General features: G+C 36.4%; 1 protein-coding gene across 1 annotated transcript in view; it reads left to right on the forward strand.

Annotated features, from left to right (window-relative positions):
* The first annotated feature begins 897 nt into the window (after positions 1-897).
* Positions 898-15335, forward strand: part of LOC105935956 — a 36086-nt gene continuing 21648 nt past the window's right edge. Inside the window, exons 1-17 of the mRNA XM_036147040.1 lie at positions 898-903; positions 1340-1465; positions 1550-1676; positions 3086-3256; positions 3356-3390; positions 5737-5901; positions 5999-6133; positions 8859-8897; positions 8994-9134; positions 9494-9573; positions 9682-9705; positions 10267-11021; positions 12405-12515; positions 12588-12619; positions 14187-14336; positions 14444-14566; positions 14772-14819. Of these exons, the coding sequence (XP_036002933.1) occupies positions 898-903; positions 1340-1465; positions 1550-1676; positions 3086-3256; positions 3356-3390; positions 5737-5901; positions 5999-6133; positions 8859-8897; positions 8994-9134; positions 9494-9573; positions 9682-9705; positions 10267-11021; positions 12405-12515; positions 12588-12619; positions 14187-14336; positions 14444-14566; positions 14772-14819 (2268 nt within the window). The remainder of the gene's footprint in view (positions 904-1339; positions 1466-1549; positions 1677-3085; positions 3257-3355; positions 3391-5736; positions 5902-5998; positions 6134-8858; positions 8898-8993; positions 9135-9493; positions 9574-9681; positions 9706-10266; positions 11022-12404; positions 12516-12587; positions 12620-14186; positions 14337-14443; positions 14567-14771; positions 14820-15335) is intronic.

Here is a 15335-nt window from a genome sequence, read left to right on the forward strand (position 1 = left end):
TGACCAAAGTGTTGCACAACAAGGAAAACACTTGGCAAAGATAGAAATGACATTAACAGCTCAATAAAATGTCAGGCTCGGAACGGTCTGTTTTCAGGGCAGATTTCAAGGAAGAAAAAAAAAAAAACCCTTAGTTGTGAGAACTTTATATACAGAGGCAGATCGTTCCAGCGCTTCTGACCCCAACTTAAACACAAACAGAATAACTTTAAAATAACCTTAAATGACTAAAAAAAAGGCTTTAAAAAACCACAGATCAAGACTGAAAACATTACAAAGAAGTCTTGTTGCTTGGAGAGAAACGTCTAGAGGTATTATGGATGTTTTAAAGCTTGCACAACACTAATTATAGTTTTCAAATTCAAAAGTTAAATGTGAGAAGGATGGGGGGGGGGGGACTACACTCTGTCTTTATCATTTTTGTCTAAATTCACAAAGAGCTGCTACTGAGGGCCCTCAGCTGCCCCTAGAGATAGGCATTTCCAAAACCTAAGGTTTTTATTTTGCTTTAGGGCTTTTCTAGTAGATTTAGACGTATAATTGAACTCAGTGTGGTTGTAAAACCCCTTTAGGGACGGAAATTTTACAACGTTTTCTAAAAGGACAACTTATATATATATATATATATATATATATATATATATATATATATATATATATATATATATATATATATATATATATATATATATATATATATATATATATATATGAGAGATAGATACTCACACTTTAGGAAGTATGTTATTTGTAAAGATGCCACTTTATTTCAATTTTTAGGTCTATTAATAAAGGAAAACGTTACTTTTGCAATGGGAGAATGTATACCACCTTGATATTTGTAGAAATTATTAAATTTAAAAAAAGCAAATAATTTGCAACCCATTGAGAAAAAAAATGGATGTAAAAAAAAAAGTGATTCTTTTAGTCTCATTCTGTTTTTAAAATCCAATGCAAGTAATTATAAAAAAGAAACTGCCAGAGTCTGGATTTCTTATTATTATATCTATGTTTGAACACATTTTCAACCCTGACCCCAGAGCACAGGAAAATAATTTGTGTGCAGTTTTTTATGCAGGTAGTTTCAGCTGTTTAGGTTATTTATTTTATTTCCTTTACAACCAAACCGCTCTTTCAGTTGAGAGGCGCAATATAAACATCACCTTAAGGCTTTTTAGAAGTTTTTTTTAATGATTAATCTTGGTCTCACGAAGAATTTGAACAAGTATGTGTTTTAATATCGACTTAGGATATTCTTCTGCACAATATTTAAACGTGATAAACTCATTTAGGCGTTGGAACAAATCCTGCTGTGTTTGTGTTTTGTTTCGTTGAGCAGCCAGTCGCTGACGATGGAATCAGCACCGTCTACATCCAGAACATCTCACCGGCCGAGGTCCGGGATCTCCGGGAGACTCTGACGAAAATCGACTGTGTTAAAAACTTCTTTCCTCTGCTCAACAAGGTGGAAACAAGCACACTCCTATAGGTGTATGTGTTTAAAGTAAAGTGCATAAAGCCAGACTCTGCTGTGCGTTTTGTTGTTCAGGTGTTTATCGAGTTCGAGTCGGCCCGTGACGCCGATCGCATCGGAGTTTGGTACAGCCTCCTGAAACGCTGCCCTGCACACAACATCTACAGGATGAAGCTGCCCCGACACACCAGCACATCTCTGCGTAAGGCTCTCATGTCGGGAAGTCTGCAAATAAAATGTGTTACAATCAAAGTTTATTTCAAAATGATTTCTGACATATAAGTCAGAAATAAGTCAAATGGAGATCGGCTGGTGGCTTTCTCTGCTGGGAAAACACAATGCGTCATTTAAATTAAAAGATGTTAAACCAAAGCAGAGTCTACACTGCAAAAACAGAACTAAAAATAAGTAACATTTTCTTAAAATTTGTGTCTTTTTCCTTGATTTGAGCAGGTAAATAAGATGATCTGCCAATAGAATACGATTTTTGCACTTAAAATAGGAACAATTTATTTCCATCATCTTATTTCAAGTGCAGCATATCTAATTATCTTATTTTAGGGGTCAAAATACTAATTCCATTGGCAGATAATCTTAATTACCTGCTCAAATCTAGGACAAAAACACTAATTTTAAGAACATTTTTCTTATTTTTACATCCGTTTTTGCAGTGTAGTTGCTAAAATGCATCACTTGTAAAAGAAAACAGGTTTTTGAAGCTGAATTCATTAAGTTTCTCTCTTTTTTTTTTTTTTTTTTTTACTTATTTACGTTTTTCTATTAATGACCTGTTAGTAAAATAAACCCAAAGAGATGGGTATCCTTTAACCTGTCTGGTATAAAAGCCATGTTCTTTACCCGTCAGGTCCTGACCAGTAATGAGTCAAGTAGCCAAAAACAGCATTCAAGTAAGAATACACTGCAAAAACAGAACTAAAAATAAGTAAAAAAAAATCCCATGAAATTAGTGCATTTATCTTTGATTTGAGCAGGTAAATAAGATGATCTGCCAATGGAATGAGTATTTTGACCCCTAAAATAAGATAACTAGACATCCTGCACTTGAAATAAAGATGATGGAGATGAGTTGTTCCTGTTTTAAGTGCAAAAATCTTATTTCATTGGCGAATCATCTCATTTATCTGCTCAAATCAAGGACAAATGCACTATTTTCATGGAATTTTTACTTATTTTTAGTTCCGTTTTTGCAATGTACCATTGCTCCAACGTACTTTTTAGCCTGTTAAAAATAATAAGTAGCCAACTGAGAAATTAGTCGAGTGAGACTGAAAAAAGTATTCGGTAAGAATGGCAACCTGTGTGCCGAGTAACTAATCCTAACATCTGATTTATTATTCACAATTGACGTGATCGGACAGACAAAAATATAAAGTTATGTCCAAATTCAGTTATTTTAAAGACTAAGAAAATGCACAAAAAATCAAATAAAATACAAAACAATTTTAGTAGAAGAAACATTATATATTTTATGTCATAAAACTAATGATTTAGGACTTCTGAGACCAAAAAAGATGGATTGAATGCTTTGATAAAAGCGAGGCTAAAGAACGTTGGGAAAGTCGACTCAACGGTTGTTTTGTCTGTACGCAGCGCCGCGGCTAGCGCCGAAGGCTCTGCCAGACAGCAAAGATGTCGCCGCCGGTCCCGTCGTCCCGGCAACAAGCGTTGGCGTCCCGCTGGGCAGCACGCCGCCATTTTCAGTCACCATAACAACCACTCCTTTCATCTTCCCAACTGCGTCTCCCTGGTTCATCATCCCAAGTAGGAAGAGCAAAATAATGGAAATAAAAAGCCTGTGTTGACTTTAATGGATCCCTGAACAAGAGATTTTTTTTATGTTTGTTTGTTTTTGGCTTTCAGATTTTAGCACAATCAAGACTAAAAGGGACTTATGGGTGAGTGTTATTGTTTTGCGCTGCTTTCATTTATCTTACCCCCATACTCTCTAGAAAAACAGAAATGTATTTTTTTGCTTACCTGTGATATTGTGGTTTAGGATAGCTCTTAACTTTGATAAGCAAATAAGCCCAGTTGTTAAATCTAGCTTTTTCTAATTGCGCTTGCTTAGTAAAGTGAAGCCTTACCTTCCTCATGTTGCTCTAGATCAGGGGCTCCCAAACTTTTTTAGCCGCGCACCCCCTTCAGTCTTCCAAACCTGTTTGGCGCACTCACTCAGTTTAATCTTGTAAATAAAGCTTTTGGCCCCAATTAAATTTTCCCTCTACTGACGTACACAACGTGTAGCAAGGAAAGAGATGGAGAGACATTTGTCTTCTCCCAGATCTGTTGCAATTCTCTCGTCTGTTGCTTTTAATTCCCTGGTTTCAGCCAATTGAGCATATTTGCGAGAATGAATGAAGTAGAGGGCACAAGCTGGGTGCGCATATGAAGCACAATGCGTAGAAGAAGATAACATCTTAAATTGAAGCGTAGAACAAGACTTTTTTTTTTTTTCAACTTTATTTATTGAACATTTTGAACATAAGACAGACATTATTGGGACAAATTCAAAGTACCAATACAATCTCGATGTCACAGATCTGTCAACCCCCAATCCACCCTGGCTTCCCACCCCACCCACAGGCCAAAAAAAATAATAATAAAAAAAAAATATATATATATCTGAATAAAAAGTATAAAGAGAAAAACAGATCAAAAAAGGGGTAGACATAAATGTATATAGATAAGTAGAGATCATGTTAGGCATTCAAGTATCCTCAGGGTCAAGAAGATTCAAAGAGTCAAAATACCTAAGAAAAGGGTCCCGTGTAGCCTGAAATAACTTGATGGAGCCTCTAAGAGAAAACCTCAATTACTCTACTTTGAGGTTGTAAAGCACCTCTCGAATCCAGCGGGCATGTGAAGGGGGTTGAGAATCTTTCCAGTTAAGTAAGATCCACCTACGAGCTAAAAGCGTGGTAAATGCTATAGCCCGCTCCATTCCTTTAGGCAAGTTAGAAGCAGGGGGGATGCCAAAGATTGCAGACATTGGATTGGAGACTACCAGAGAACCATATGCTTCAGATAGTGATTTAAAAATCCCTGTCAGAACGAGACTTTTTAAAATAGATTTTGATGTCAATACATTTTATTTTTAATTTTGCAGTTTTGATTTTAATTTTCACAAAGGAAATGTTTATCAACACGTCTTTATTGTGTGGAGAACAAACACTGTCAAACCGCCATTACAGATTTCAGCTGCACCACACTTTGGGAATCCCTGCTCTAGAGCGTGCCATCCATGCCTTCATCACATTTCGCTTGGACTACTGCAGCTCTTCGTATTATGGGCTCAATCAGACGCGTATAACTCCTGTATTGGCTTCACTGCGCTGGCTTCCAGTCAGCTGTAGGATTCGTTTTAAGATTTTTAAATGTTTGAGTGGGTTAGTTCCCCTTTATCTTTCCAAGCTTTTGTCGGTCCATGTTTCAGCTCGTTTAACAAGATCAGGAAATCAGTTGACTTTGTTTGTGCCAAGATCACAGCTGAAAACTGGAGGGGACCGAGCATTTGCTGAATCTCTGGAACTGTCTTCCTTTGAGTGTTTTTAGCATTTGAACATTATCATTTATTATGATATTCTCCTTTTTGTGTTGTGTGTATTTATTTTGTATGTATCTACATATTTATATGTTGTCGCTGTCTGCAGCACTTTGGACAGAGGCATGTGTCCAATTATATAGGCAGTTATATAGCAATTATATAGCACGTCTATTTAACGTGCTATATAAATATAAAAGTTGCTCTGAAACAGGTACTTACAGACTCACTTCCTCACAGAAAACCTCTATTATCTTCTCCTCTCACTTTATACATGTCGTATTAATTAATACTGTATATACTTCATGGTATCCAGGTGTTACTTGATTGTATCTGTAATACTTTATCGGCTGGTTGTGCTGTTCTTTTAACGTCTCTCTTTGCAGGTGAAGAAGCAGACCGAGGATGTTGTATCATTCTCTCCCTTTTATCTCCTCTATTTTTTACAGTTTTTTTCTTCTATCTTCTTGTTTTAGTGTCCACATAACATGAAATATTCCCTGCATAGATTATAAAAAAGCTACTTGCATGTATAAATCAAGTGGAGCACTACGGCGAATATGCTTTATAAATAAAGTTGACATTGTGATGAGGGAACAAAATTCTGTTTTTTCAAAAGAAACAAAAAAAGCTCCATGTGTATCTCTTTGTCATATATTGTTAAAATAAGCTTGTATTTCTGGCCCCCGGGGTCCTGCAGACACCTGCCTCTAAGGGCCCTAAGTCCTCCACCATCATGTTGACGCGTTTACCAGAAGGAAACTACAAACACGAAGACATCGCCAAGCTGGTGTGGAGCTATTTCCGCAAACAGAACCTTCAGACTCTGCTCTACAACATCGTGGTCCTGCCTCTGCAGAGGAGGGTAAGGAGCTGGCAGTGGAGAAGGACACAAACTCTGGTACTCCTCTGTGTTACCATGAATGCATCCTGACTTTTGGGTTTTCTCTCCGTTTTTTTAGGCTTTTGTGCATTTCGCCGACTGGCTATCGTGTTGCAACTTTGTTGGAGATTTCCTGAAGAGTCCAGCGTCCATCAACGACTGCACGCTGTACCTTCACCAAGTCTTACAGGAGATGCCTTCTGGGTTCAGTGAGGTAAGATGTCCTTGTATTCTCCAGATTAAAACGAACGCAAAATGTTGTGCACTGTTATCATTCCCAGGTAAGGATCAGTTATGATTGGGCTCAGATTGAGATATTTTTAGGTACTGGGAGTGTCTAAAGAAACTCCACATACACTGCAAAAACGGAACTAAAAATAAGTAAAATTTTCTTGAAATTTGTGTGTTTGTCCTTGATTTGAGTAGGTAACTAAGATGATCTGCCAATAGAATAAGAATTGTGCACTTAAAATAGGAAGAATTCATCTCCATCATCTTATTTCAAGTGCAGGATGTCTAATTATCTTAATTTAGGGGTCAAAATACTCATTCCATTGTCAAATTATCATATTTACCTGCTCAGATCAAGGACAAAAAAACTATGTTTAAGAACATTTAGCCTATTTTTAGATCCGTTTTTGCAGTGTACCTGTTCCTGGTCTGCCGTCTGTGATTATATTATCTTCTCCTGTGAGCTTCGTCAAGTTTCACCGTATTCAAGCTGAGAAATCTTTGTATTTTCAATTCATAATTTCATATTTCAAGTATTTTATTACTAACGAAGAAGAAAATAAACCTTTCCAGCTTCAAGTTCTAGTTTGTATTGTAGTCGGTATTAGAAATTCTTCTACATTTTTATGAAAGCGAATTAAGAGTCAACATGTGACGTGGACAATGTGTATACAGAGTAGCTGAAACGGTCATCCCTAAATTCTATAATGTTCAAATTAAAGCTCCAAGTTTATGAAGTGGTACAACTTTTTCTTCAAATACTGTTTGCACATGATTTACTAAGACTACAGGGGAATATGTTGCTACCCAAATTACCACCAAGTAAGATCAAAATGTAAAGAAATCGTTAGCTTAGCACTTCAGCGCCACAGTAAAACATCATCAGCATAAAATAGACGGGAGTTTATTGAAGACTGCACCTGTGTGAGTCAGGTATATGTTTAGAAACAGAAACTGAAACTCCTGTCGTGGTTAAAGAAATGCCACTGTTCTGGAAAAAGTTCTTGAAGCATCTGGAAGATCATTGTAGAGTGATTTTAAATGCTACCAATGACAAGGTACGGCGTGTAGTAGTGATAAAGCAATTGTACTGTATTTGAAAGCTATAGTTGGTTATACTATTCAGAATCCCTTTTTGTTATGCTGGTTAAAATCTTCCTTCCACCTTGATAGTAGTTTGTAGTCAATACATTATGTATTCGCAAAAAAGGAGGTTAAAAAATCGATCTGTGAAAGCTGCAGAGCTGTAAAAACTCCAACCCGTTGCTGTCTTTTGGTCAGATGGGCAAGGATGTTGTCAGGTTTTTGGTCCTGCCCTCACCCCCCTCTGTCCCTTAACTTTCGTGGGTATCACCTTATCTATTGGTTGTCCCACCACATGCCAATCACTGCGCACTTCTAGTTATTTTTTTTTTGTTTTTGTTTTTCTTTATTTAGTTTTTTTATATGTATTGGGTTAGCTTAGCGGTTAGCTTAGCGGTTAGCTTTAGTGTTAGCTGCTCATTGTAGCATCCGCTGCTCTCACCGTATACTTAGAACATGGTTGAGTTGCAAGTAGGGGTGGGCGATATGAAGAAAATCTAATATCACGATATCTTTGGGTTATATCACGATACACGATATATATCACGATATGTTCAAATAACCTTGAAAAAGAAATGTTTTTAGCCACATAGTGCCTAAAGTTGCATTGGCATATCTCATATTAACGTGTCAGGTTTTTTTTGTTTGACAATTTATTGCAAAATAAAAATTAATTTAAAATTTTATATTTTAGCCATTTTGTAACCACAGCTGCACATAGAAGCTTTTCACAAATTACAATATTGTCACATTAAAGCTCTTTCGTGATCAACACTGGACCTTAAAAAAAACAGAACATCCCACCGGCCAAAAGGAACACCAAGGAAAAATCGGACACAACATAAACCTGAAATAAAAGGTGCTCTTTTGTGCTTAAGACATATAAATCTGTATAATGAAAATATGACAATCCCAAAAACAAAAGCTTGTATTGTGACTATAAAATCAACTGACCAGTCGCAGCTACATATTCAGAGCATCTCAAAAATATTTCCATTGCTCTTTAGGTGCTGGAAAATTTTAAACAAACGTTTTTGTTTTTTTTCGGTCATATGGGATTTAGCAAAAGAAGACGCCAGTTTCAACAGTTTTACGGCTGGTTTAATTCAAGTTTCTTTCGGTGTTTGGTGAAAATTTGCACCCGATGGTCGCGATAAAGCCATTTTCAATATCGCGCCGAGGAAAACTCGAGATACATCGAGTATATTCGATATATCGCCCACCCCTAGTTGCAAGAAGCGAACTGCATACACGTTTATGAGAAGAAGAGGAAGGCCTCGTGGAAAGAAATAAGACCGGAGTAGATTTGGGAGATTTATTTAACGCAACCCTAACCCCTGAGGAGCGGAGGACTGACGTAAGATGGTCTGGCGCATGCGCAGTTATTGAAAAAGGGACTTGGAGTAACTTCTGGAAAACAAGCCGACTCTACCTTCAAGACTGAGACTCTTTTATTAGTGAATATTAATCAGCTGGAACAGAGCATTTTTCTGAGAAACTCAAGTTTGTATTTTCTAACTCATTAATGTCTTATATTGTCATGATTTGCAGTCTGTCAGAATATGGGATAAAGCATAGAAAATCTACTGGAAACATTACAGAGTTTTATTGTTTGTGTTTTGCAGGATATTATGTACAGAAATATGATGAAATGGAGCAATGCTGTAAGTAACCAGTCATTCATCAACATTTTAATTTTTAGAAAACATTAAAATTTCTTTTTAACCTGTTTTTAATCCACATGGCCCATTGTTTTCCAGCACGTTCCAGAGCTCGAGTCTCTAGAGGAGCGACTGCTGATCGTGGTGGTTTCTGAGATTTCTGTGTACCTCATTATTAACATCATGAAGGCGGTGACGTCCATCGCGCCGATTGTCAGCTTTCTTCCACTCGCCAGCAGAGTACGACAACACAAACGCCTCAAGCTTCACTTTGATCATGTCTCAGGATCACACTGATTTAAAATACAAACCACAGGGAAAAGTTGATTGTAGTCTGCTGCTTGGCCACTGGGTGTCTCCAAATCCAACCGAGCATTTCTGATAATTTTCCCAGTTTACAAATTTATGCATTAGGCAATAAATATAGATTAGGAGCTTCCCTTTATCAACTAGACATACTAGATACTTTAACGGTATAAGGCAATCAAAATGAAAAAGATCATAAGCATTTTTTACTTTTTTTTTAATGTTTTGTATTTTATTTATATAATTAAAACTGATTTCCTGTTTATGTTAACATGAATTTGTTTGTGTGTCAGATATGCATTGAGATGGTAGATTCAAGCGGCGTAACGCGAGTGGTAGAGAATATTTCACATGCGTCTAACCTAGAAGTTTGGTATGTATTGTGGCTTCGGGTAAAAACTTGCTTTAAATTAGTTGTTTTTAGCAGTTTTCTTGGATCGTTTTGAGTCTTAATTGATGTTTTTTTTTCTCCCCTGCACAGGACAAAAGTTCAATGCGTTGAATCGTGAGTATTTTACTTCCTACACATCACTTTTGAACAATTTCCAATTTCTATCTCAACGTCATTGACGTTGTAACTAGTGTAACTATAGTATAACTATAGTTATACTAGTAACAATAGTGTAACTATTAGAGTAACTATTAGAGTAACGACTGCAACCATGCACCATAGCTGCAACAATAACTGTAATAACTTATGTGCAATAAGCTATTTAAACAAGGTGCTATAATCCGTGCATTAAGCCTGTGCAATAATCCTGTATAAACTGTATAAACTGTGCAATAAGCCTGTGCAATAGTCCTGTATAAACTGTATAATAACATATGTGCAATAACATATTTATACATAGGAGTGTACAGAATTGTATATTGTATATAGCTGTATAACTGTATCTAACTGATTCTACTTACCTACTTTGACACCTTCTTCTGACTTTTGACTTGATCCGATGGGACAAGTGAATTTCTCCACTGTGAGATCAATAAAGCTTATCTTATCTTATCTTATCTTGACCGATTCATCAAAGAATTGGTAAATTTTCAAATTATCCTTGTTTGATTTCAGGGCGAAAAGCCTGAAACAGCACATCAACGACTGCACAAATCTCAAGATAAACCTTGAAGAGGACATGAAGGACATCTGGACTAAGACTCCAGCTGCAAAGAGTAAACCACAGCTTCCTCCTGCTGATGTTGCTGATACAAACACACAACCTGGTCTCCAAGGATCTGCAGAAATGTCTGACATCGCCGTTGCAGACAAAGAAGTAGACTCGGCAACGAAAACAAACCAGGCTTCAAAGGAGAATGTGTCTGAAGCAGAAGTTAAGATTGTAGAAAAGACAGAAAAAAATGAAGCAGAGAAGAAAATTGAGCCGTCCAAATCTACTGTTTTAGAAAAGCAAGTCTGTATCTCTGAGCTGGTTCAGGAATCTGCAAAAACTACACAGAGAGGAATTGAACCAGTGCCTGAAAAGAAAGGAGAGGCACAAACAGTTAAAGATAATATTCAGCCGCATGTAAGCAAAAATGCCAAAACACCGGAGCTGAAGGACACGAGACAAACTGATCAGATTGAGGCCAAAGGTTCTGCTGAAGCCAAAGAAGAAGAAGTGAAACCCAGCAGTAATCCGCTGCTAACCCACACGGTGAAGACTGCACCGCATAAACCTTTGACTGATCCAGCTCAGGAAGTACAGACCACATTAAAAACCCACAAACCCACACCAGAGGTCCAGAAAGACAAGAAACCAAACCCAGACCCGTCTTCAGTCAAAAGGGACGCGTCACAAAAGCCGCAGCCAACTGCAGGAGCCCCAGGTAGTTTTGGATGCAATATTTGTTCACTAGATTAAAATACAGCTTGTTTTAAACTTATCCGAAATTCAATGCAAGACGCCCGTTGAACCTTAGGAGGGCGCCACACTGACGGTTTTACACACAAAAAGCAGGATTTCAACAAATATGCAGTAAATTTATTATTTTATTAAGTATTTTAATGCCTTCTCGATGTACTCCTTTTTCAGAAGAGTTGTGGAAAAAATATTTTGTTTTTAGAACACGTCAAGTATAGTAACTCAATACGTTTTTTTTTTAAACTACAGAGCTACCTAACCACCCTGGAAACCTGAACCATCAAGTGATAAACTATTAAACACTACAATAGAAACAAATTTCAGAAAATAAAGATTCATAAAGTAATTTATTGAAAATCTTTTAAGTAAAGAACCATCTTGTTAAAATGGTATAACCTTAAAAAAAAAGGCAATGGTTGTTGCCCCAGTCCCTTGTCATCAGTCCACCTCTGTGAAGCTCCTCTAACTGGTTGTGGACTTTGCGCCACAAAACTATTAAAGCTACTATTATCCCTCTTTTGTTCATGTTTTCCAGCCATACTTTTTCCTTCCACCAAACTTTCCATTAATGCTTGGGTACAACACTCGTTTTGTAGCTTACGCTCTTCGTGGAGGCTTGTTATTGCTTTTTATAGTCTTCAGATTTTCTGAAAAAATGAATTTTGTGCTTTTGATTAGCTGTGAGCCATAATCATGAAGTACTTTATACATCTTTCTTTGTGTTGAATAAATATATTAAATGTGTTTTACCTTTTTACACCTTTAGATTCAGTTACCAACTTAAATTAACTTGATAATATTGTCATTAATTAATATCCTCCTATATATAAATCTAGCTGTGAAATTCATATTGTGTAACGATTCATAAACAGATTTTTTTTTCTTTTTGTGTTGGTGCCAAACCGTTAAATTGGATTTCACAATGTGATTTTTGTGCTAAAGGCCACACACTGATATGTTTAATTAGAAATCTTGGGATTTGAGTTTGTTGGTTGTAGCTTTTGTAGCTATTTCAGATCAACAACGGATCAGTAAAACTTAAAAAATGAACGTAGATGTTGATCAGTATTTCAGCTATCGATCATTCAGAAACAGAATTCGGTAGATATTACAGATTTTAGGCTTATGTGAAATTGCAACAATTATTACAACGGTTAGTTTATTTAAAATTACAGTGAAAGTAGTAAAAATCCCAAAGATTAACCGTGCTGTTTTAAAAAGGCAGTATTTAAATAGAGTTTTTACAGAACAGATAGAAATCCTTTGCTTCAAGACAAAGCGGACGGCCTTTAGGAATGAAACGGTTGCTCCAGGCTCTTCCAATTGTCTTTTTTTTTTATTTCCCCAGCTGCTGTAGCAGTGAGATCAGCATCTAAGGTCAAACTTCCTGACGCTGGTAATTCCTGTTTAACTCCTGGAGACCAGATAGAAAATCATCTGAACGCGACAACAGAATTCAGTAAGAATGCAGCGACGCCTGTTGAATGTTTCCTGTTCTGACTTTTTATTAATCTCTGACTATTGTTAACAGACTGGGTCTCTGTGGATGCCTCCTCGTCAGCAGTAAGTATAATCTTAACAAGTTCAGGTTTGTTATGACTTTCTTTTTAAAGTGGATTTTTACAGGATTGGTAGGTTTTTATCGGAACAAACTAAAAGCGTCTCTCAGATTGGAAATGTACAACCAAAAAGTGACCGACCAAAATATATAAAGTTAAACCTGCAGATTATGCTGCTTTAGGCTCGTAATTATAATCACCTCCATGAATTTATTCATCTCAGGTCAAGACGTGTTAGAAAATAGCCTAAAATAATGAAACGTAGCTCACAGTTAACCTGAGGGAGGAAATTATGAACTTCAAACGTGCAACATAACGGCCATTTGTGACTGAATTAGGGATAGCAAAGCCTTTAGCTCACATTATGAATGTAGGTGTAAGCTTCATTACGATACCATGTTATATTGATTTGTCTGGGTGACGGTACGATATTTACAGATTATAACAAAGTCCGTTGTGATTTAAAATTATAAATAATTATATATGATGCAAAATCATCTGCCATGTAACAGCATTATTCATGTTGATATTAATATTTTATTTCTAAGCTCTTAAATGTATCAGGCATTTAAATCAATAATACAATTATAAAGATTTGATAATAATAATAATAATAATAATAATAATTTTTAAAAAATCACATTTTCACTTTAATCTCATGCTTTATGAATTTCAAATCAAAGGTGTAAAAATGGCGAAATGACCGATAATGTCATTTTGGATTGATGTAATTGGATCATTCAGCATTTAATCAATATATTGATGTGGATCAATGTATTGTTGCACCCATAATTATGAAGACTTTTGTGGGGATCTGTCCATTGAGGTTCAGGAGGTCTGGTCAAAATGTTGCCTGAAAACAGTAGCATGATTTCAGGTTTGATCGTTTTAAGTTGTGCTCCAATTCTGACCAGCATTTTACCCTCTGATGCTCACTGAGATTATTGCACTCCCATTTCTCCAGACAACTATGTCAGCAGATTAATTTATATAAGTAGTTATATAAAGCATAGCAATAGTGAATGGAAGCAGCCGGATGGCTCACTTTTTTAATAAACAATCACGTAGTTATACACGTTGTCTAACGGCACTACAGTAATTAAGCTGGTACGGCAATATTTTGAGAATCTCGTTCACAGCACCCAAACCCTAAAAGTCCATCAGCAAACATGAATTTTCTCAGAACATGTTTGATTGACCCAAAAAAACTCTTTAAACTAATGTTTCAGATGTGGAGGCTGAAATGGAAGTCAAACTACAGCTATATGCTTGGGTCATTCATTCGGCTCAGACACCAAGAAAAACCTCACAGCAGCTAATTTGTGGCTGCATTCGTAGATTAAATGGGTTTTATTTATGTGAAATTACTTAATTTGTATAATTTCTAATTGCTGTGATAACATTTGCATGTTGAACATTTTGAACACATGATTAAATTATGCCAATGGGAACCACAGGTTCAGCTGTCACGTTTATAATTCACGTACTGGGTGACGAAAAACGTGTCCAGAATTTCCCCTAATTGTCAGTTTTTCCTAATTCATACCATCCTTCTCACGGTTTGTCTCCAGTTTCTTTCACTTGATGTGATTCTGGTTATATCAAACCTGCCAGCGTTCCGTGACGGCTGCTACACTGAAGCCGACGTCATCGCTCTGCTCCAGAACCTCGGCGTTCACTGTGAAAAGGACAAAATCTTCATCATTCCTCAGTCTCTCGTTGTACGTGCCATGTTTATTTTTCAGTCTGACCTGATGTTTTATTATTTAAAAAAAAATTTGGTGGAAAACTTGGAAATATTAATAAATGCTTTTTGTTCTTCTTTCAGGCTTTTGTGTTTTCTCCGAACATGAAGGAGGTGCAAGAATTGATGTTGGCCAAAAAGGACGTCGTCTTCAAAGACTCAAAGCTCTGTTTTGGTGTCATAGAAGAAAATAAACCCTCGAATTTAGTACGTGTGTCTGAAATGCAGATTTTAAATTAGTTGTATATTACTAAAAAAAAAAAAAAAAAAAAAGCTTTGCATTGATGTGCTTGAATTTTAAAAAATAAGTTAAATTGATCTCCAGGACGTTTGACATAAACCAACCTGACTGTTTAGTTCTATGAACCTAATTATGTTTGTAGGTAAGAGTCTGACTTTATTTCCTCTTTAGTTTTTTCAGTTTCGGGTTTATAAATTCCTGATGAGTTTCGCCACATTTGTAAGTATCTCTCACACATCTCACTGATTTATTCCCTAATTTCTTTCATTGCAAACTTGAAAATTGGGCAAGAAGGGGTTTTCCATTATGTCCTTATTGAGTCCACTAGTACTACTACTTTATTTATAAAGCACTTTAAAACAACAGCAGCTGTGACAAATTGTTGTACAGACAACCCATCCATCCATCCATTTTCCAAACCGCTTCTCCCTCATGGGGTCGCGGGGGGTGCTGGTGCCTATCTCCAGCATTCACTGGGCGAGAGGCAGGGTACACCCTGGACAGGTCGCCAGTCTGTCGCAGGGCTGTACAGACAACATTTAAAATAAAAAAAACTGACCAAAGATTACAATAGAAATATAAAAAGTAATAATAATAATAATAATAATTATTATTATTATTATTATTATTATTATTATTATTATTATTATTGAACTTTATTGATCTCACAATGGAGAAATTCACTTCTGCATCTTAACCCATCCCCTTGGGGAGCAGTGGGCTGCCACTGTGCGG

The sequence above is a fragment of the Fundulus heteroclitus genome, chromosome 14 (genome assembly GCF_011125445.2).
Source record: "Fundulus heteroclitus isolate FHET01 chromosome 14, MU-UCD_Fhet_4.1, whole genome shotgun sequence".
Taxonomy (NCBI): Eukaryota; Metazoa; Chordata; class Actinopteri; order Cyprinodontiformes; family Fundulidae; genus Fundulus; species Fundulus heteroclitus.